At 44.1% G+C, this 24490-nt stretch overlaps 1 protein-coding gene across 4 annotated transcripts in view; it reads left to right on the top strand.

The window, feature by feature from the left end:
- CAMK1D (calcium/calmodulin dependent protein kinase ID) overlaps window positions 1-24490 on the top strand; it is a gene marked incomplete at both ends in the record, with an annotated part of 371434 nt that overhangs the window by 8019 nt on the left and 338925 nt on the right. Inside the window, one exon of one of the 4 annotated variants that reach the window (XM_080918578.1) lies at window positions 21315-21382. The exons of the other annotated variants lie outside the window; for them this stretch is intronic. Within the exon in view, the coding sequence (XP_080774704.1) occupies window positions 21315-21382 (68 nt within the window). Of the gene's footprint in view, window positions 1-21314; window positions 21383-24490 lie in introns of those variants that run through there. 4 annotated transcript variants of the gene reach the window in all.

The following is a 24490-nucleotide window of genomic DNA, read 5'->3' as shown; positions in this document are numbered from 1 at the left end:
TTGGGGTGGAGGAGATAGTTCATTTTTGTACTACCTTAGTTAGAACCCCAGAATTCACCAAAAATGTCTGGGTATGAAGGCACGAGTTTGTAATCCCATTTCTGGGGAGGAAGAGACAGGTGTATTCCTGGTCATTCTGGCCTGCTAGCCTAGATAGTTTACTTGATGATTTCTAGGCCAGGGAGAGACTCTGCTTCAAAATAGGGTGGATGGTACCTAAGGAATGACACTGAGGTTGTCTTTTGTTCTCAACATACATGCTCATATATGTTTATATCTACTTACATGCATATGTGCACCTGTACACATACATACAAACATTCATGTGCAGCCATGCACTGTATCTTAGTCCCATTTCTAGCTAATAAAAAAAAAGTCCCAAAAAAAAGCAACTCAGTGGAAAAAGAGCTCATTGCACCCTTCGGTTTCATTGTACAGTCAGTGATGGTGGGGAAGTCAAAGCATCGGTCCCTTGAAGCAGCTGGTTTCAACCACATCCATAGCAGGAAGCAGAGAACAATAAATGCATGCTTACTTTGCTTCCTTTCTCATCTATGAAGTCTAGGGAATGGTGCCACCCACAGTAGGCAGGTCTTCCCACCCCAAATTAATGCAGTAAAGATAATTATCTGGAGCCAACATGATTTTTAGATCCTGCACTAACATCACACAAATAGAATCTCTGGCATTACTAGAGAAAGGATCCAAGGCTCTGTAAATGATAGCAAGAGTTCTGCCCCTGAGCTAGTCCCCAGGTCATTGTATAGTTTAACTCATCCATGTATTGCATTAGTTTTAGTGTGGTTTGAAATGGCACAGGGAAAACTTTGTTATTTTTTCAAAGTGGGTTCCAAATTGGATGTTGTCCCTTTTGACTGTCTTTGTAGCCTATATTTGTGGTCATGATCTGCCAGGAACTCAATTGTTCATGCTCGACCTATTGAGAGAATGTTTCTCTGTCTTTCATGAGCACACCTCGGATCACTGGAGTCGGTTTTGCAATAAGTTGAATTGAGTTTTAGAAATTGGAATCCTGAAAGCACTGTATTAAATAAAACCTCCGGAAGCCCCTGGAAGAGAAAGTTGTTGGTTAATGAGTCCCTTGTTACAGGCCACATAATAGGTAAAAAGCACCAAAGGCTGTGATTTTCCCAGAATTGCCCAAGTGAGGCTGCACTAGACAAGGTCCATTTTAAGATTTCCTTTTAAGCTTTCATGGTTGTTTGCTGATGTATATTTCCTCTCAGAAGTGAACTTTATATGGTAATTAGGGTCCTGTTCAGGCCTATTGAGAGCCCTGGAGCTCAAGAGAAGGAAAGGGACTTGGAGGTGAGTAAAGATGAACTTTAATAGCAAAGATGGCTTTCTGTGGCCCTTCTGCCCCCTTTACAGCTGTGATGGAATAACAAGAATTCACATTTGTTTCCTGATATTTTTGTTTCAACAACTGTGGTTAAGTATGTAACACAAACCTTAGCCATCGTAGCCATTTCTAACCCTAGAGTCCACTTTCAGAACATCTGTGTTGGGCCACCACCACCCACCATCCACCTATAGAATCTTTACTCTTCCCAAATGAGACCTTTGTGCTCATTAGCCAATCACATTCTCTTTCTGCTCCCCGGATCCCCGACAACCAACATCCCACATTCGGTCTCTATGGTTTTAGGTTCTTTAAAATGCCCTTTCCACACAATGGAGCTATGTGTGGAGATTAAAACAATTTTAGAACATTGTTATAAAGCTATTAAAAACAATGACTCTATGAAATTCTTAGGCAAATGAATGGATGTAGAAAATATCATCCTGAGTGAGGTAACCCAATCATAAGATAACACTTACGGTATGTACGCACTGATAAGTGGATATTAGCCCGAAAACTCAGAATACCCAAGATACGATTCACAGACCACACGAAGCTCAAGAAGTTTGAAGACTATATATATTCTTTTAGGGGTTAGTTTTTCATTTATCTCAAGCTGTGCTTGGAGTCTCTAGAATTGCCGAGAATGACCTTGAACTCCTGGTCTCTTTCCTTCATCTTCTAAGTGCTTTTTAATTACTTTTCAGTTTGGGGGATTGAATGTAGGGTCTCATGCAAGCTAGCTGCTAGATATGCTCTATGTTTGATTGTAATTGAATTAATTATTCTAGTGTGCACAGGAGTGGGGCGTGCACACGCATGTGCACATGCTCACCGTTCCGTGTGCCCAACGAGGCTGCAGCAGGCTGTTGGTGTTTTTCTGTCACTCTCAGTTTTATTGAGACGGGGTTGCTCACTGAGCAGGAAATTCACAGTTGTTTCTCACCAGTCAGGCAGGCCAGTGTTCTCTAGGGCTGCCTGTCTCTGCCCCAACTGCTGAGGTCGTGAGAATGACCAGCCATGGCTGGCACTTCATACGGATGCTGAGGATTCAGACTCAGGCCCTAATGTTTGCAGAGTAAGCACTGCCCAGCCATTGTCCCCCACACCGTGACTCTGATTTGACATGCCGCCGTGCGTGTCCCTGTGTTACTTCCCAGTGTGCAGAAGTAATCTTTATAGCTCGGCTTTCTTCTAATTCTTCCAACAGCTAGCTTCACAGTAAACAGATGAGCAAACCAAAGGCCGAAGGGGTCAGTACCATAGAGTAGAGATGGGTCTTCCAGCTCCCAGCTCATGCTGCGAACAGAGCTACTTGCTGGAGGTGCTGACCATGGAGGACAGCAAACCTTCTGTGGGTGAACGTGGCAGGACAGCACAGTATGCTGGAAGCCTCTGACTGGGAGGGAGCTCTGATTCTAGCCCTCCATCTGGGTCTATTTCATGCTCCTACGGTTTAGGAACCTACTTGTGGGATTCCTGAGCAAAGTTCTCCTCGGGCAAATTCCAGGGAGACATAGAGGATAGGAACCCGACCTTTCTCGATAGCTCTGTTAGTCAGAGACCAGGATCTTGGCCTCTCCCTCAGTCTGGCTTGATTACCTTGACCCACGTGAATCATTTGCTCACATTACAGACATCTCGAAAGTCCCAAGTGAGCCCAGCCAGCTGTGAGACACAATATATAATGAGGCCTATGCCACCCAAAAGGCACCATTCTATCATAAAGCTGATAGTTTTACCAACAGGCTTTTCTCACATTAGCAATATGCTCACCTTTGAAAACGAAGCTAAACTGGTCATATTGTGACCTGGACTCTGCCCCCAGAGTTTCTTAGTATAATAATGTATAATAATCTATCTGACCCCACTGAGGTGCTTCTTCTTTTTGGTATTGTCATTATTTCATTGCTATTATTATATTGTTTTCACTATTGGTTTTTAAGTGGTTGAAACTTTTAAAAAGAAATAGGGCTGGAGAGATGGCTTGTATTACTTGCTCTCATAGATAACTCTCAACTTCTGGAGCTTCAATAGCATGACTCATGCATTTGCTTGGTTTCTGGTGGGATTTATTTGCAGGTAGAAGATGTTCTAGAACGTTCTCCCCCTGCCCTGTGTGTGTGTGTCTGTGTGTATGGTTTGTTTGTGTGAGAAAACCACTCTTGAAATTATGGAGGACTAATTCCATGTTCCTATTCAATCCTGATGACTTCCCAAAGGCCCCACTGGACTTTGTGCATTTAATTTCTGCATGTGAGTTCTGGGGACACACCTAAAAGCGGGTATAATGAAGACTGGACTGATTGAACATTGGGAGCTCAATTTCTCCAGGATATGGATGCTCCTGAGTTGTTAATGGAGGTGGCCTCTTGGTTGTGGTAGGGCAGTGGATATTTACCGATTGGTGATGTTATTCTGCCAGCAGCTGTGGCTGGGCCACTGCACACAGGTTTGATGTTGGCTGTGGATCTGGTACTGTACGCCTTGGTTGCATGTTGTGTATGACAGGCAGTGTGAGGCATATCAGTGTTTTGTGCTAGCTTGGCAGTTGTGGTGGTAGCATTCCTTAACTTACTGTCATGGTCACCTCTTCTCCTGTGATCACCACCTCTAAAGATGTCCCCGGACTAAGTAGTGTGATGGAACCTGGTGCCAAGATGAGGTCCCACTTAACAGGTTTGTAGAGAGCTAATAATACACACGAGCAAAAGGAGACAAACAATAGTCACATCCACACATGGCTGCCTGTCCCTGATAGGACAAGATAGGGAGATGTGGCTCCTCAGTTGCTCCATGATGAGTGACACAAAATAAAAGCCATTCCACACCCAGTACATTCCTCTGACAAAGTGCAAATACCTCAGACCTTTAAGCCAACTTCCAAGCCCTTTATGATGGGGTCTCATGTAGCCCCAAATGTGATATGCACTCATAGATAACTCTCAACTTCTGATCCTCCTGCATCCTACCTGCCAAGTGCTGGGTTTGTACGCATGGACCACATTGATTTACGTGGTACTGAAGGTTGAAGGCCAGATGTCATGTATGCTAGGCAGGCACTGTGTCTCCATCCTCTGTGGTTGGGATCTTAGATGTCTACCAAATACTCCCATGTTAAAGGCTGGTTCCTATCTTCATACTGTTGGAAGGTGGTAGAACTTTCAAAAGCTGGGCTCCAGTGAGGTCTCTGGGGGTTATGTTGGGACTCCACATCTCTTAGGGTTGGCCACCAGGTGAGTATCTGCTTCCTCATCAGCTCCACTGTGATATGCTGCTTTACAACAGGCCTAAAAGCAACGGGGCTCTCAGCCCCGAACTGCCGAAACTGAGCCCTAGGAGACCCCTTCTTTTGGTCTCTAGAATTTGTTACAGTGACAGAAAGCTGACTGGTACACTTCCTTGATCAGATTTTCAGAATCAACCCATCTTGCAATTAGATGATGGTATCTTTCTTAGGGTACGGAGAACAAGTGACCCAGCAATCTGCTTACGTAGGATGTAAAACCAGGAGCTCGGAGATCAAGTGTCCCGTCCAAGGTTCCGTGTAGAAACCTGACAACATCCAGGCCACTAGCTCTTTGGCTGAGATTTCTCTTGCTATGTTTTGTGGGTGTAGACAGTGAATGTTGGGAAGCCCCAGCCCCAGCCCCAGTGCAGCCAGGATTCCTAGAGGGCATGATGTTTTTCAGGCTTTGCCTTGGTCATTGCTTTCACACGCCTGTGACCTCATGCTTCATGTTGCAAGTGTGAATTATCCTGAGGATGCCATGGGCTGAGTGGAGTGGTTAGTACCTTTGCTGCCTCTGCCTGCTTTCTTCCCACTGTGCTGGATTGTGGATCACAGGTCCTGTGTTCCCAAATCAGTGAGGCAGGCAGAGCTGAGGACAAGGCATATTGGGCCCCTGTGCTACTGTGCTGAGGTGAGCACACATATCCCATGTCCCCCAGGGGCAGGTCTTACCCATGGACAGAACCTAGCTCAGAGGGAATACCAGTGTGCTTAGTAAATGCTTAAATGCTCGATGGGAAAGTAAACAATGGACAGAAGAGAGGCAGGGTGACCTCTGGTTGGATGAATGGCATTCTAATTCCAGCTGTGCCACTTAGAGCCACGAGGCTGTGACTGAGTCATGGCACCTGGGTTGTGGGTCACGGGGATCAGACTCAGGCTGTCGTACTTGAAAGCTGGCACCTGTACCCACTGAGCTGGTTTGCTGTCTTCTCTTCCCCTGCCTTTTTTGAGACAAGATCACACGTAGCTCAGGATGACCTTAGACTCAGTTTGTCGCTGAGGATGACCTTGAACTCTTGATTCTCTTCTATCTCCCTAAGACTGGGTTTAGAGGCAAGCATCACCACGCCCAGCTTATGTACCACTGGGGACCAAACCAAAGTTTGAGCACGATGGGCAAGCATTCTGCCAAGTGTGTTTCATCTCCAGCCCCCAAAGCCCAGAGTTTTTGTTTCTTCATGACAACAGTGTAGTATCTTTCCAGCTTATGGTAAGGATCTTATCACCAGAAAGAGGAGAGAGACAGACAGACAGACAGACAGATGGATGGATGGACAGACGGACAGACTTCTCATGCAGTCCAGGTACTCAGCTCATGAACTGGTTCCACGCACCAGTATCTCCCCACCTCACTTAACCCAGTCTGGAACTATCTCTCACAGACATGCCTGGAGGCTTGTCTCTAGTTGATTCTGCATCCTATCGAGTTGACAATCAATGTTACTCAACACAAGAGCCCTTTAGAGATCGTTGTGAAAGCGTTGGTTTTGTTACAATGAGCTCGGAGGAGAAAGAGTGAGAAAGAGATGCTGAAATTTCACAAGGGGTTGGGCTGGGGTTAAGGGGTGGTGGTCACTTGGTTTATGGTAGGGAGGAGGCTGACTAGTCATGGTGGGAGAAGTCAATCACTCATCCACACAACAGCTTTTGAGCGTCTCTGGGGTGAGTAATCCTGCGAGAATCCTGCATGTCATGGCTGTACCCTCATTGTAAAACAGACACATGTCCATATACACTCATTACTTCTTCATTCCCCACCCCCAATACATAGAACCCCCAATACATAGTGCAGAGTTTGGTTTGTCTGAAAACAGTGCTAAGCTGTGTGAGTGTCTCTACGGTCACCAAAGGAGCCTTCCTTCTTAAATGTGTCTGCTGGTGATCAGCCCTTGAGAACCTTCGCCCGTCTGTTGTCCACCTGTTCAGATTAGCCAGTAGGAAGTTTTAATCCACGGGTTTTACCTCACTTCCTTGACTGCGCAGAGGAAGATGAATGGTAGGGGAAATGACCTTAGGATGTACTTGAGGACTTCAAAGCAGCTCTTAGCTCCATAGCGTGGAGGGTAAAAATGAAAAATGAGTGATTATGAATGATTCCACCCTTCTAGCAATTGGTCAGCCAAGGTTGTCTGTGTCTGTGGCCTTGCTCTGATTTTCTGTTACCGTTCTGCTTAGTGGCGACCATGCTTTCCGGTGTGGCTTTTTTTCTGTCAGAGATCCTCCCCTAGAAGCAGTGTGTGTGTAGCTTTTTCTTGTTTTGTATGTATGCATGCAGGTGTATGTGCATATGTGCATACATATGTGCATGTACACATAGTAAGGAGGCCAAAAGTCAGCCTTGGGTATAGTTCCTCGGGAATGGTCAACCTTGTTTGTCGAGATGTTGTCTCTCACTGAGACCTGCGGCTCTGAGAGCAAGCTAAGCTGGCTGGCCAGTGAAGCCTGGAATTTACCCATCTACGTCTCTTCAGTGCTTGGATTACAAGTGTGTGCTACCCCACCCACCTTCGTGGGGTGTGTTCTGGGAATCAAACTCAGGTCCTCACTCTTGCATGGCAAGCAATGCTGACTGCTGTCTCCACAACCTTAGCCAGGTTTCTGTCCTCATAAACTGAGCCCTTTAACAATTTTAGGCATATATATTTGCATGTCAGCTTATCTGAAGGCAGAAGATGATGCCTTGGTTTGTGTTGTTTACCCCCAGAAGGTATAATGTCTGTGGAATTGAACCTGGACAGAGAAACTTTTAGGCATTTGCAGATATAATCTCCTAATGTTTTTGGTGGTATTTTTTTTTCCCTCAAAATTTGTCAGACTCTTTGTCTCAGTGTCTCAGATCCGTTGACTCTGGGGCAAAACTTTGTGTCCTCAGCACCTTGGCCAAGCTTTCTGAGAAAGTTCATAGTCCCCCTTTGCCAGATCTATTTTTTGTGGTACTACATGATCTGAAGAGGTTGTAGGAACTGGTGGAGTGGGGAGTGAGGATGCTGAGCTAAAGAGAAACATGGCTTTTGGTATCTGAGAGCATCCTTGGACACCTGACTTTGGGAAGGGTCATTTAATCAGTGCACATCCTGTGGATTAAGTTCTGTTTGACACACATGAGAACTAACCAGTCCCAAGTCACATGATGGGTCAGTCCTCAGGCAAGATTTGAATTTAGATCTGTCTAAAGAAATTTCTAGAAAGCTGTGCTCTGCTCACAGCAAACTGAGATGGGGCTGTGCATCTCCTCCAGAATGTGTCCTGTACACCCCCCCCAACTGGCTTGTTTTTTGTAGGTTCCTTGGAGGGATCTTCCAGGGGCTTTGTAGAAGTTCTTTGGTTCCGTTACTGTTGCATGCTCAGAACTTTCTTTTCCCTTGGGCTTGCCCTGGAGCCCAGAGTTGGAGGATGTGTTAATATCAATCTGCAGGGCAGTGTGCTGGGTTTGGAAACTGACTTGATATGTTCTTGTCAAAACTCCTGTGCTGAGGAAACAAAATGGGCTTAATAAACTATTTCATGGGTGAGGAAAGCATTTTGTTACTGTTTTGCTATTTCTATCCTGGCAAAATGAAGCACATCATTTTCATGTACATCTCCCTGTGTGTGCATGTGTGTACATGTATGTCTATGTGTGTGTATGCATGCAGGTAGCTGTGTGTATGAACACAGGCTATGGAGGCTCGAATATGGCTGCTGTTCCTTACTGCTTCCCACATTTGTATTTTCAGACAAGATTCTGGATTTATTTTTTATTTAGTATTTTAAAATTTGAGTCCATTGGCTTGGAAACTCATCTCGTAGAATAGACTGGCTGGCTAGCGCCATCTACCCAGCAGTGGGCACCTCCAGGGCTGGCAGTGTTGTGTGGGTTCTGGGAATTGAATTCAGGTTTTCTTGTATATAAGACAAGCACTGTACTGACAGAGCTATCTTCCAGGCAAAGAAAGTAATTTGTAACACATCCAGAGAACTGAGATTTCCAACTAATGTGCACACCAGATATGGCAAGAGCAGCAGAAACAAAACTATAAGTAAAAGCCAGCTACAATCTTCTTTTAGGATTCCAACAAGCAAAATGTAGCGGCCATTGGAGCTGGGCACATGCATATTCTCTACAGCTTAGGTGTCCATCAACAAAGGACTGTGGGAAATTCAATCACATATCCAGAAAGACAGAGGAGTCTGGTCAGTTTTCTCAAGTACATAAACATAGAGAGGACTACCATGGCTGGCCCTGTCTCTTTAGCATGGCCTGGTGTTGAGTTGGCCACTTACCACGACTGACTATAACAGATAAGCTTTGAGGATTAATTTAGCTGGGCAGTGGTGGCACATGGCTTTAATCCCAGCACTCAGAGGCAGAGGCACTCAGTAGTTCAAGGCCATCCTGGGCTACAGAGCTAGTTCCAGGACAGTCAGAGCTACACAGAGAAACCCTGTCTTGAAAAACCAATCTAATGTATAATATATAATGTATAATATTAGTATATATTATAATATCAATTATATATAAATACCATTATATATATACATACAATTATATATATATATATATATATATATATATATATATATATATATATATTATATATACAAGTTCTTAATCCATTTCTCTTATACCCATTCCATGGTCCCCTCTTATCCTTCTACTCTTACAAACTCATCCCTTTCTCTACCCAAGTCTCCATTTCTCGTGTGTGTGTGTGTGTGTGTTTCTCATTGGACTTAAGGAGAGTTGCTCACATGGACGAGGTGTGCTGCAACCCCCTAGAGCATGAATAAATACATCATCAGTGGCTACACAATGTCTAGTTCCCCATCAGCCTGGACTGCCATGAGCTCTGTTGAGTGGGTGTGAGCCTTGTGATCCCCGTCCGCACCCATGATTAAACACATGGTGGTTCTGTCTCTGCAGCTCTTTGCGAGCAGCTATATCTGTGCCAAGTTCATGAATGCCATGATCATGTCTCCAGCTTAGGACAGGCTTTGATGGCCCCATCTGCCCTGCTTGGCTTGTGCATTTTTTTTTTTCTACCTTCTCTTCCACAGTGTTCACTGAACCTTGAAGAGGGTGATTTGGGTGAGCATCCAGACTAATGTGAATACTCAGCACGCATGTGTTTCCAACACTTTGCCCAGCCTGGATCTCTGCATTAGCTACCATTCACTGCAAATGAAGCTTTTTGATCAGGCTGAGGGCAGTTCTCCAGCTTATGAGTATAAACATAAATATGGAAGTATTTAGGAGGCTAGGACAGGCATGTTTGGATGCTGAGCACAGCACCCTTCAGTGAGGTATTTTATTTTATCCCATTTTAAAGATTCTTACTATAAAGAGTTTTTTTTTTTTTTGTTGTCTCCTTTTCCTATCACAGTGTATTATAAATGTTACTCTAAACGTTATTAAATGTAGTGGCTTTTTCTCAGGGATCCTTGACTTTGAAGAATCATTATTATCATGCATAAATGGCTCATCCTATATTACGCACCTCAAGCAGTGTCTTATATTATCAATAATTGGAAAACACCGGGAGAAAAGCAATAGGAAAATGCTAAATGTGAAACATTCACTGTGTTAAGGAAGGGCAGTCATTCTGATGGGCAGATGCTCACTGTTACAGTTTAGGATTTGTTTTTACATCTGCTTCTCTAATGATTTGTGTGGAAGGTTACCTTTTCTTGTCACAGGAACTTCTTAGCAATAAGAAGCAGTTAAAACTGTATCTGATGCTAACACCCAGAGGTATCAGGAGCCAAGCAGTTTAGTATTCTGGTTTGATGCCAACTTTGCCTGCGATTCAAGGTGAGTAAGTTTTTATACAAGCAGCTGAGCGTGTAGGTGTTCTGGTCTTAGTCTTCTGGAGTCCAGTGTGACCTCCCAGGTTCTGGACTCACATCCCTCTGGGGCAAGTTTCATCTACTCAAGGGCTCAGGCCCACATGCACAGGGCTTTATGGTATATTTTGTGTCTTGAATGCTCTCTCCAACTTGAAATTTAGTTTGTGTGTGTGTGTGTGTGTGTGTGTGTGTGTGTATGTGTGTGTGCATATAGAGGTCAGAGGTCAATGGTCAGCATAGGGTGTTTCCTTGATTGTTTTCCATCTTATTTATTTATTTGTTTATTTATTTATTTATTTATTTATTTATTTATTTATTTATTTATTTATTTATTCATTTGCTGAACTTGGAGTTCATGGGTCAATCAGCAAGACTACCTGGATGATGAGTCCCAGGGACCCTTCTCTGTCTTGCCTCTCCAGTGTTGCGATTACAAGCATGAATCTCTGTACCTAGCTTTTTATTTGGATGCTAGGGATTTGAACTCACACTTCCTTATGCAGCAAATGCTTTACTAACTGAGTCATCTTTCCAGCTGTTCCATCTTAGTTTGGGTTTTACTGCTGTGAGCAGATACCATGACCAAGTTTAATCTTTTTTTTTTTTTTTTTTTTTTTTTTTTTAAAGATTTGTATACACAACAGAAGAGGGCATTAGCTCTCATTATAGATGGTTGTGAGCCACCATGTGGTTGCTGGGATTTGAACTTAGGACCTCTGGAGGATCAGTCAGTGTTCTTAACCGCTGAGCTATCTCTCTAGCCCCCTAAGGCAACTCTTATAAGGACAACATTCAATTGGGGCTGGCTTACAGGTTCAGAGTTTCAGTCCATTATCAAAGTGGAAACATGGCAGCATCCAGACAGGCATGGTGCAGGAGGAGCTGAGAGTTCTACATCTTCATCTGAAGGCTGCTAGCAGAATACTGGCTTCTGGGCAGCTAGGATGAGGGTCTTAAAGCCCATACCCAGTGACACACTTATTCCAACAGGGCCACTCCTTCTAATAGTGGCACTTCATGGGCCAAGCATATACAAGCCATGCTAACTTTAAATTCTTAATATATTCTTGAATATGAGTCCCCCCAATTTGTGTTCTGTCTTGTACTTCCCAATAATGGAGAGTAGGGCCTCATTGCATAGAGTACGGAGTAGGGTTAGGTGACAGATGTGTCCACATTTGCTGAGGTAATGGTTTGTGAGGGTGAGATGCAGTACAGACACCAGAGGACTGTGGACGTTGCCTGCTCAATGACATGCTCTCTAGGCAAGCATCAGAACTGGGGTTCAAGTCCCAGAACTCATATTAAAAAATTGCTAGTTGTTGTGGTGTGGACACCGAATTCCAGCACCAGGAAAATGGAGACAGGTGGCTAGCTAGCCTGGGCAAATTGGCAAGCTATAGGCCAATGAGAAACTCGGTCTCAAGAAAAAAAAATGACAGGGATGGCTTCTGAGGAATAGCACTCTAGAGATTGACTTCTGCACACATGAACTGAGGTGGGTGCATGCCCACATACAGATGTATCCCTTCCCATAAGGAAATGTTTGCTTGCATACATATGTGAGCGCACACATCCACACATGTACACACACACGCTCGCTCGCTCACTCACTCATGGCATTTGCCATTTGGTGGGCATCCAGGTGAGACTCCCTTGCTTCTTCAGGTCTGAACCTAGCAGAGAAAGAAGCGCAGTCTTATTTCAGCTTCCAGTTAAGGGATCACTGGTCTTTAAAGGGCAGAGTGGAGGTTTCCAATGCTTCAAGGAACCTGTCACACACAGCGTACTTTATGGAACAAGTATTTCGTCTGACAACAGAAAGGAGGCCAATGAAAGTCCTTTTATGGAGCAGATGACATAATGTCACTTCTGCTTTTTGTATGATTGCTGCCCTCATGAAACAGAGTGATATTCTGAGACCGGCAGATGCCACCCAGTCCATATTTGCTTAAGAACATTCCTGAACTAATTTAAGGCTCACGTGCTCGGTACTGATAAAATTAGCCAGCTGGTCACTTCTTCATCTCATTGGGGTTAGGACAAATAGTTTGGAGTTCAGAGGAAGACAGATGTGTTTGCCTGTCGCCAAGGCATTCTATAAGCCTCTTCCATTTTGATTTTGTTGAAAGCCTTCCTTTCACCTTGGAAATAAAAACGAAAAGAAGGCATGCTGTGCGTTCACAATCATAGAAGAAGAAGGTCAGTGTTGTATGCATTGAGCTCTGATCATAGCTTTGCCCCTTCTGAAGGCAAGGAACTAAGCAGCCCTCTTTGAGATGTGGCTACAGCAGGATAGCGGAGGTGAGAATGAGAACCTCACAAAGAGATTTTCCTGGGTACTGCTCCTTAAGGAAACGGGAGTTGGAAAAACATCACCCTTCTTTATTGAGCCTGTAGTATGATGTTCCTCTGGCAACCAGGCTTCCCCGAGCATTGCCTCCTCTGGTCGCTGCTTCACTTTGAGCAGATGTAAAGGCCTTTTGGAATGTCTAAGCATGAGGATGTTCAATCTGAAGTGAGCCTTGTAAACAGCTTGTTCTTTGATCAGCTCGAGAGAGCAGAGGTCTGAGCCAGGCTAGAGAGTTTCAGTAGGGTCACTTAAGTTGGGCCTATTGAGTTCAGAGTTTTCAGGGTACTCTCTGGAATTTCATTGGGATTTCAGATGCTAATCTTTTTCTGTATGAGTGCATGTATGTGTATATCTGCATATCTATGCAGGTGTGTGTGTGTGTGTGTGTGTGTGTGTGTGCACCTGCATGTGCTTTTTGAGACTATTTTTAGGCTAAAGGTCAGCCCCAGGTTTTGTTTCTCAGGGGCTGTCCACCTTGTGTTTAGGCTTGGCTGGCTGGCCAGCAAGCTTTGGGCGGGGAGGAAAGGGTCTATGTTTCTCCACCACCTCAGTGCTAGGTTATAAGCCTGTATCACCATGCCTCAATGTTTATGTAGGTGTGGTGGCTGGACTTAGGTCCGGTAAGCCTTTCACTGATTGAGCTGCCTCCCAAGATGCTAAACTCCTCCCAAGATGCTAAACTTCTTTAGGAGATAGAAACTCACCGAGGAGCTCCGTAGTCTAATTAAATATCTTTTATCTTTTGTCTCTTCCCAGTCTACTTCTGTATTTATAGCCCACTCAGGGACAGATCATGGTGAACCATCTCAAGCCAACAACATGACATTCTTAGGGTGACACCTGCTCCAGCTTTAGGACTGTATGCCAACCTGTCCTGTCAGCCATTGTTTGATGTGCCTGATGATTGCGTTGTCATTGTTCCTGGCTCTGTGCTTCAAGGGGCTGCTTTTCTTCCTGGAAATCAAGAACAGGAGGAGCCCTTTATCTGCTAAATTATCACGGGGTTGATTTTGTTTTAAAACAATTTTTATTGCTGCTTGGTAATTTTCAGCTGTTGATTAGTGGTCTCTGGTGGCTGGCACATGAGAGCCCTGCGTGTCATGCATCTGTCTGAGTACTGTAGACATTTTATACTGGTCTCATTTACGTTCTCCATTAATGACTTCTCGGCTCAGTGAAACTCAGCACTGGAGACTTGCAGGAAGTGGCTGGACTGTGATTACAGAGAGTATCTGGGTCTTCTTGTAAGAACTTCTATGAAGTAGACAGTCTGTGCCCCTGACTTTACCTCTGCTTGCCAAGATGATGCTAATCCTTAGACAAGAGCTTCTGGGAGGAGCATTTAATTTTTAGCGCTGAGAAAATCAGCTTTCTTAAAAGTACTTGAAAGCCTTTCTAAGAAAACAACTCGCGCTTCTCCAAATTGATGGTACAGGCAAAGTTTTCCCAAGGGCAGGTGTGGCATTGGTCATGGCTCCAGTTCTTTCTGTAACCTGCTCAGTTTCCTGGCCTAGGTAATGAGATCATTCCAGACATGCTACTTAGCCGGTGCCAGGAGCGTGTATCACTGGCAGATGAATGGATCTGGTGGTGCTGTTGGTGGACTAGTTTTTAGATTGTGGGTGTGGTCCTTTAGGTGGCTTGGAAATTGATTGTGAAACTTTGGGGATGTGGCTCAGTTCATAGAGCACTTGCCTAGAATTCACCAGGCCCTGACTTTGGTTCCATTTCCCATGTAAGTTGGGTGGGAATGCCTTTAGTCCAGGAAGCAGAGGCAGAAGAATCAGTAAATTAAGACCATCTTTAGATATATAGACAATAGGCAGTCCTGTCTTGAAAAATAAGCCAAAACAAAGTCAAATGCATTTTTTCTTTTAACAAAAAAACAAAACAAATCAAAACAAAACATCCAACCAAACCAAAAAAAAAAAAAAACAAACAAAAAAAAAAAACAAAAAATAAAACCCAAAAAACAAAAAACAAAAAAATCCCCAAAAGACCAAAAACATTTGAGATCGAATTTAGTTGCCATGTTTGACACCTGGTGTTTTCCCACACCAGTGGATCCTCCTTTTCCACACACATCAGCTGAGTGTCACACAACCTGTTTCTAATAGCAACTCATCATGGTTTTGTAGGACTCTGGTGGCAGGCGCAGTCCCACAAGACTGCCCCAACTTCTGGACAAGCTCCAGGCTCCAGGTTGTGATTTGTGCTTGAGAGTATGGCTGTTAAGTGGAGGGTTCCCACAGCCCCTTCCCCAGTTTGATGTTTATTGTGACGGAGGCACTAAGGGATGCAGGTGAACATGCAGATGAGGAGGTCCTCAGTGTGAGGACAGAAGTGTCCCCAATGCCGAAGCCTCAGTTCCTGTGAATTTAGGGTATACAGTCCGGCAGTCACACAGATGTGTGTACACTAGCCCAGGAATGACCTAAATCTCATTGTTTCTGGCTTTATGATGAGTCCACTATCCAGGACTTCTCCCTCCCTTTTAGCTTGGTGGGTAGGGCTGAGTGGTCCAACCCTCTCATTGCCCATTTCTCCTAGGACCCAGCACCATTGAGAGCTATTCAAGGGTACCCAGCCCCCATGGGTCCTCTCATTAGTATTTAAAAACGCACACACAAAAGACATCATTCTCTTCTGTCAGGGGCTGGGATTAAGACCAAAAATTATGCAAACGATGAACCTCTCACCTCTGTCACTGGGAAGTCATGACAGGCTTTGGAGCCTTATGCCAGGAATTAGGGACAGTCACCAAAAATGTATTTATCATTACACCACACACTCAGTTAGTTGTCTCTTTCCCTGTGTTACCCCATTAAGGAAAGTGGGGTAAACATTGCATCAGGTAATAGCTGGAATGTGTTCATGGAAACCGTGTTTTAGAATGTATGCTAGGTCCTTGGCTATATGTTCATCCCAGCTTGCATTTTTTAAAATCTTGTAATAGAAGCAGTGCGTGCTATGGGGACTCAGAGAATAACTCCCTCTGAATATGGCTTTTTGGCAGGCTGAGCAAGTGATGTAAAGGGAAAATTCTGGAAGTCCTCTTCTCTGCCTTAAGTCTAGCGTGCACACAGCATAATTGCAGACTGCCCCGCTCCAACTCTCTTTATCTGTCTCAAAAAGGAAGGCCAGCTCATTCAAACTCCAGAGACTATTTTGGCATCCCGTGTTCATTATAAGCCCCCAAGATTGTCCACATGCACCCTTCTCTGCTCTCTACCGGAAGGGGGAGGGGTATAAATTGGTGCGTATGTCAGCGGTCATGTGACCACCGCCTCTGAGTCTTCTGTGTTGTGGTTTTCTCCTCTTGCATGCTTATACATTTGGAAGCTCTGTTTCTCCTTTCATCTTTGCCAGCTTGCTGCAGCGAGCCAGCAGAAGGTGGAGGAGAAAATTCCCTTGAACCCCTATGACCTAAACTTCTTATGGAGGGAAGCATGTTTAGTCACACTGGACTCCAAGCTACACGTGTGTGGGCCTGACATCTCTTCAGGTAGTTTACATGAGCTAGTGAGCAGGAAATGCTTAAATAGGAAGGAAGTACAGTTGGCTGTTTACTAGAATACTCTGCTGTATTAAAAAAAACAAACTCCCAAATATTACTGAGAAAGGCTTCTTCATTTGTTTTTAAGACAGTGCTGGAGCTAGAACCCAGAGCATTGAGTGTGGGAGTGAAACTTTCTATCCCTGCATACCCAGGGCCTAGGAAGATTGTTAACTGCAAAAGTTTGAAAACTGGAAGCCTAAGTGGACAAAGCCAATTCTTTTAGAATTTAGTTAAAACATGTACTCTTGGGCGTCTTCTGTGTCCCACAATTACCATGAATAATCTAATCTTTAATCTTCTAAACACCCCTGGGGGTACTAGCTAGTGAGGAGAGACCTGGAGCTTTGTGCCTCTTTTTTTATGGTCTAGCCATTTTTCTCCTTACTTCTCTAATGTGTCCTGGTGAACAAGACACTCCTTTCAGGTTATGCACTTAGGGAATCATCTACATAATACAGGTTCCAAGACAGAGCTTTTTGTTGGAAGCATTTCATTTGCCTAAACAATCAAATTAGATAACCATCAGCCCCTCTTTGTTTTAGGATTTACAGAGTTAGCTACTATGAGAATAGATCTTTTCTTTTTTTTTAAACCATGAAGTGCCTTTTGTGGTAAAACTGATTTTGATGAGTAACAGAATGAGAACACACAGAACATTCAAGCCAGGGGAATGGATACAGAATCTTAGGACACACCCAGAATCAAGTCTTCCTTTCAACCGTGAGTTGAATGGCCAGCAGCATAGGGAAATTCTGGATTAACTCTAACATGATTGTCAGTGCTTGGATTTATGAGCAGATGCAGATTGCACCAGGCCCAGCCATGGGGTTTTATTAAATATGTCCACTTCAATTCTACCCAAGCTTCAGCAAGTAGATTTTTTCCCCTTCAACCATGTCATTTTTTTTCTTTCTGACAAGCATAACAAATGTTAAAGTTCTGTTAGAGAAATAAACATTGTGCATTGGGAAACTAGCATGCTCTGAATAGTTTATGAATACACATACACCGAAATAGCCTTCTAAAAGCCTTTAAAATAAGCTGAATTAAGGATCCTGGGTTGGGTTTGATGGCATACACCTTTAATCCTAGCACTGGGAGGCAGAGGCTGGGGAACCTCTGAGTTGGAGGCTAGCCTTTTTTAGGCCAGGCAGGAATACAAGGTAAGACCCTGGCTCTAAAAACACACCAACCAATCAACCAACCAACTAACCAACCAACCAACCAACCAACCAACCAACCAACCAACCAACTAACTAACCAACCACCTAACTAACCAACCACCTAACTAACCAACAAACCAACCAACCAACCAACCAATCAACCAACCAACCAACCAACCAACTAGCCAACCAACCAACTAGCCAACCAACCAATTGACCAACTAATTAACCAACCAACCAACCAACCAACCAACCAACCAACCAACCAACCAACTAACCAACCAACTAACCAACCACCTAACTAACCAACCAACCAACCAACCAACATACCAACCAACCAACCAACCAAGATATACAATCTGGAGCTGAGGAGATGACTCAGAAGTGCATGACTTCCCAGGCAAGTGTGAGGTGTGAGGATTGGAGTTTAGATCCCCAGAAATGCAAGTAAATGTCTAGTATATGATAATGAGTCTCTCTGATGTTCCAGCCTAGAGAGAGCATCTATTGAGCAAATTGGCAAACAAGGCTAGCTGTATTGGTGAGCTCGGTGTTTGATTAAGTGTCCTTGCCTGAATAAATAATGAGGCATGAGCAAGAAATGAATAATTTTGTAGAGCTTTAAGCTTTTGTATGCACACACACACACTTGTGTGCATGCAACCACACACAGGTGCACCTATACCCATGTAGATTCATACATGTGCAAAAACGCCCTCAATGTATACAACACACACACACACACACACACACACACACACACACACACACACACACACTGCAAGCAGATTACTTGTAGAGCTAACTTAATTCTTTTTGGCAAAAGAATAAATGATTTCCTCTAAGATCAGGGATAAGACAAGAATGTCTGCTTTTGCCACTTCTGTTTCACAGTGTAGAGGGGATTCTAATCATGGCAGATAGAAAGACAAAGTAAAACACACCCAGGCTATAAGAAGAAAAATGGTCTCAATTGGCAGCCTAGCCCCTGGTTCAGCAAGAGACCCTGTCTCAAGGGAGTAAGATGGAACACAGTAGCACAGAGTGATGGGAGATACCAGCCTGGTGGGGCATCACTGCTTGTAATCCCAATCAATAGCAGGGAAGCAAAGATGAGATCTCTGTGGCATACTTTCCAGCCAGGATAAACCAACTGGTGAACTCCAGGCTAATGAGAAACCCTGTGAGGAGGTTGGCAGCCCTTCCGAGAATGATACCTGAGATTATCTTCTGGTCTCACACACATGTGCATGTGCACTCCCCACATGAGCATGCAAGACACATACATACATGTGAACATTCATAGGAAGAAGAAAGAAATCTTCTCCATCCTATCTATGTTAGTTGGATGTTGGAAACAACAGGAAACTTATAAACTGTGGTGCAACAATAAGATGGGATGCTCATCAATTTTAGATTGTGCTGGATAATTGGTGATGCTGCTTAATATAGAAAAAAAAAAAAAAAAAAAAACCCAGGAGATAAGATGCTCCTGATTTTACAAAAGAACGCTGTATAGGAGAAGAGTGAAGTCATACCCATGAAAGATACTAACACTCCTCCTGAGGGGTTGACACAGTAGATGACTTCAGTTTACTCCTTCTTGCCTCACTGTGCATTCTCAATTTTCTGGAATAATCAGGTATTAACTAAGATGATAACTTCATTTTCACATATTTTATTTTATGATTATTAGTCTCAGGATAGTGACATCATTCATACTTCCACACACACACATAAGCATGCGCATTATACATCTCCATATCTACTATGGAGTAGCTGTGTTCCCCCTTGTGAGCTGAGTCTGAACACATATAGGCACATATATAACTACATATCAAATAAATCATAGCTCCCTTATTTTGAGATGGGAATCTTGCTTCGTAGCCAAAGATGAACTCTTACCTTAAAGCTGAAGAATTTTGGGATAAACAGGGATGTTACACTGTTCTCTGCTTTATCCTCTACTGGGATGGAAATCCTGAAATAGTTTATTCACTAATAAAATTAAGGGACTGAGGAGTTATTGGCTCAGTGGGTAGCATCTTGCTGCACAGACATGAGGGCCTGAATTTTGATTTCCACGACCCAGCGTAAAAAGTCGGGTATGTACGTATACTTGTAACCCTCGTTCTGGGAGGCCCAGATTCTGAGGGTTTACTGATGAGCTGGCCCAGCCTAAGCAGCGAGATACAGGTTCTGTGGCATTGTCTCAAGAAGATAAACAGATGGAGAAGTGTTGACTGAAAGGGTATCTTGACATTAGCCCTTGGCCTCCACACATCCATGCATAGGGAAGCAATTCCCCCATATATACATATGCCTGTATAACACACAGATAGGCACACAGACGCACACACAGACATATAGACACAGATCATACTCATACACACATCCACAAATACCCAGACACAGTTACACATACATGAATACACACAGTACACACACACACATACAAACACACAAATACACAGACACAGTTACACATGAATACACAGACACAGAGTACACACACACATACACATACAAACACACAAGTACATAGACACAGTTACACATGAATACACAGAGTACACACACACAAACACACAAATACACAGACACAGATACACACATTTAGTTTATAGCTATAGAAGCTGAAATTATAAGCGGCACCGCTCTGGCAAAGTTCCCCTTAGCCACATCACCTCAAGGCAGTTGGCACTGCAGCAGCAGGAACTTGAGAGGGAAGGATGCTCAGAGGAGGCAGGCAGAATCGGGCGGAGAGAGCAGTCTAGGGACTTCCTGGTGAGTCTCACCTCTTAAAGATCCCACACACTCTTACATTACCATGCTGAGAACCAGGCTCCCAGCACACACTCCTTTGGGGGATGCACTTGTGTACCCTGCAAGCCTCACTTAGCAAGACTCTGGGAGAGAGCACGGTGTCCTTGTTAGTGTGGGTTTCCCAGAGTCATCTTTGAAACCTACAAGGTTCCCCACCTTCAGCTTTCCTCCTTCAGGTTTTCGATCCTTCAGCTGCAAACAACACTGTCAAGCGAACCTGACTGGAAGCAGGGAGAAAATAACCCCTGGCCTCTGCTGGTGTGCTCTTTTGTCACTAGGAAACCTTTCTTGGCAGTGTGACTGGTTATCATCGCTGTTGGGGGTCGTTAAGAGGCACAAGGAGAATTACCTCTTTGCTAATTGCAAAGGTTAAAAGCTAAAGCAAACCCACTCCCATCTAGCACGCCTTTGAAATTAATAAATTGCTAAAAAATGTTCAGCTGGGAGGACTCACAGACAGTTCTGTGACTGTCTCAGGACAGAGATGCTGATAATTTCCAGATAAACTGTGTGGCAGTGTCTAGGTTTGTCTGTGACACTCAGAAAGCATCGTATTGTTTTGGAAGTCATGGAATGCAGGCATGGAAGTAACTCACCAGGTCCTGCGGAAGAGGCGTTTGAACTGTTTCTGAATAGTTAGTGAGTAGAGGAACCTGCTAGTCCATGAGCCTTTCGAGAAGGTAAGGCTTGTGATTTTAATTTTGAAGTACACTGCCATTAGATGTGCAGGTATACATGTTGTCCATTTAAATCACACTACTTAAGAACTGCACTCCAGGGCTGTCCTTCCTTTCTGGTGGGATGATCTGGAAGAGGACTCAGAATGGGCTGTCTGCAGGACCTCATTAGCATCTGCTAGAGAAAGGGCTAATTATGCAGGTTTTTAGGGATCCATGCCAGCTGCAGACTGGAACTTTCTACAGACTAGGATGTCAGAGTTTGTGTCCTGTTCCTGCTTATATTGCAGATGGAGCTGGATAAAAGGTTTCAGAAGCAGGTGGTTGTTGGTGGCCCATATAGTCCATGCTATACCAGCCCTGGGCTGTGCTGAGATCTAATCGGACGTTTTCTTCTCACTGCTCTGGGGAAAGGTTCCATGGGATATCGAGGTGCCCAAGGACATCCTGATACAGTATCACTGTGGGGAGGGGAGCATAGCCAGAGGTTTCCAGGGGAGATGCTGGGTGTGAGAAATATGTTTATCCTGTCCATGGTATGTGGAGACATTGGCTTGGAGCAGCCAAGTGGCTTGGTCCAGGCCTGGGTGAGAATGTGACCTAGTTACTGTGTCTCTCTTCTCTCGGCACGCTGGCAGAGTGACCAGACTTCGCTTCCTTTCTCCTGCTCACAGCAAGAATTCTGCAGAGCCTCTTGGAGGCTGGAGGGCCAGTTTTAGTAACTTGCCCTTTCCTGTTTGGCGATGGTCCATTTCTTTTGGGTGAGAGTTAATGGCCATGGGCTTGAAAGTTTTATTTATAAAGAGATGCTCTCTCTTTTGACTCTTCGTCCTTGTCAGATAGCATCTGATGGAGCTGCTCCCGTTTTGGGGAAACAGGACAGCACAAAGCAGCATCAAAACCTAAGACTTTGATAGTCACCTGTCCTTTTGATGGCTTCCACCTGGACTTAGGTCAAGGGACAGAGCGAACTCAGCACACACACTTGTAGTAGACATACTCTTTGATTGTCAACTAGAAGGTGACTTCCTGTGGGTCACTGTGCTGTGTGTAGGTGTACCGCCCCTTCTGTGTGAGGTGAGGTGGTGGGCAGCCCTGGGTGTGATTTCATTCAGGGTCATGTGTCTGTGACCAAATCAGTGATGCAAACACTGTTGTGACATTTTAGGAAGCACCAGCACCCTGTGGTGTATTCATGCTCAAGGTAATGAAGTCTCCTCACAGTGCCCCCGATGGTGCTTTGCCTGAAGTATCTGAGAGTCTCGTTCAGAGTGGGTCTTTCACAAGTGTTATTCTAGAGCTGGAAGAGACTCGTGTGCACATGCATGTGTGTGTGTGTATGTGTGTGTGTGTAAGAAGAAACTGCTCATGTAAGAAGCAAATGACTCTTGAGAATAGGGAAGCCCAGGAGTGCTGAGGGCCCTGCCTAAGGCCACACATTGAGGGGTCCATTCTGGTCCAGCAACCCTAATGGAGCAGTCAGAATGTTCTTATTCCCTATAGGGGAATACAGATGGCTGAGCATAGTCTGGAGTTTGAGAATCAAAGGAATGGCAGCCCCTATCATCCCAGTACGATTACTGGGTGTTTGACTCTGAGGCCAACCTGGGGACAAGGGGACATCAGTGAAGGGTTGACTAATATTCCCAGAGTATGAGAGAGATTAGAAGGGAGGGAGGGTGGGAGGGAGGGAGGGAGGGAAGGAAGGAAGGAGAGAGAGAGAGAGAGTGAGTCTGTTTATTCCAGACTCAGTACCTGTTGATTCTAGACTCTCATACTGAGATACAAGTGTTTTCTGTCAAGATTAAGGGCAAGCTTTTCTCAGGGAGGGTGAGTGTTTGTATAAGTCTTTGACCATTGGGGCTGTAGGGGAAACTTCTCCTTAAAGAAATTTTTTTGTTTGTTTGTTTGTTTTTGCCTGAATTCTTGTTATTCTCAGTGTGAAATTAAATATTTTAACTTTAAGCTGGATGAGGCTCTTAGGACAAGCTATTGGTATACTTTTTCCTGATTAAGCTGGCCTGGCTCTGTAAATGAATGTTCTGGAGTACTATCTTTGGGAAGTCCTAAAGGGATTTTAATCTTGTTGGTATCACATACAGAGAAAATGCCCCAAGCAATCAATTTTAGAAGCTCATCTTGCATTGAGGGTTTCCATAGCAAGGCGATTTCATCCCTGTTGGACCACAGGGATGCCTCCACATTCTCAATCCATCTGCCAATTTTCCAGATGCCGTTGGAAATATATCCTGACCTTTTTTTTCTTTTCATTCCATTTTGAGTACTGAATATTTTCCTGTCGCTACTTAAACTGACTTGAATAAAATATGTTTCTTCAGGGTGATGGTTTTCAAATGTTTCTTAAAGAAAAACAAAGCACCCTGGTTGGTTGGAAGCAGGAGACCTGTTACAAAGTCTCTGTAGTTTCTGATGGTGTCTTTGAGAGGAGCAATCTCCCCTACACACAGTGTGGAGCAACTACAGAAGCAAATACATTTAGATGAAACTGACTCTTGAGAATAATCCCCCATCCCCGAGAACAATCTGTGATATCTATATGAAATGCATAGGCTGTCTAGTGCCCACAGTGTAAGTTAAAATGGGGAGATGATTTGGAAATAGCACCAGTAGTAGTTATAAAATAACCAGTCCATGTATTTGTTGAGTAAATCTGTTCTTACATTGCAGTATAATGTGTAGATCATGGAACTTTATCATCTTAACCACCTCACGTGTCTGCCTTGTCTTAACCAGTGCACAGCTTCATCAGCAGCTTCCAGTTCCCTCTAGTTGTGTAACCATTACCACCATCGCTCTCTCAAACGTTATCGTCTTCCCAGAGACTCTGTCTCATTACATAGGAAGTCCTCATTTCCCCTTTCCATCAGCCCTTGGAGCCCGGCACACTCCTCTCTCTGTGAGTCTGACAGTTTAGGGATCCCTGGAAAGTGAACTCAAGAGATTTCACTCACTTGTGACTGTCTTAATTTCACTTGAATGACAATGTCATTGTAGTCTTCTTTTCCTCCTCTTCCTCCTCCTCCTCCCCCTCCTGCTTCTGTGTTTCGAGACAGGGTTTCTTTCTCTTTGCAGCTCTGGTTGTCTTGATCTATAGACCATTGTGGCCTTGAAATCAGAAATTGTCCACCTCTTTGTCCCAAGTGATAGGATTAAAGGCATGTCCCAATAGGCCTGGCTTACTTGGAATTCTAACAGCTTGTGGTAGAATTTTCTTCTTGAGAGTGTGTGCGTGTGCACACATGTTCAAGTGTGAGTTGTATTCCTTCTAATGGGAATTTTAAACCCTTAACCCATGTTTCCCTAACTCTTCCTTCATCCCTGGCATCTGACATTTTCTTTCTACTTATATGTGATCAAGTTTTAAGAGCATTTCCTTTTTGAGGAATACATTTTCAGGTAGTTCTTTC

This window comes from Micromys minutus (assembly GCF_963924665.1).
Source record: "Micromys minutus genome assembly, chromosome: 6".
Lineage (NCBI taxonomy): Eukaryota > Metazoa > Chordata > Mammalia > Rodentia > Muridae > Micromys > Micromys minutus.
The sequence above is the reverse complement of the archived record's forward strand: the minus strand, read 5'-3'. Positions and strand labels throughout refer to the sequence as shown.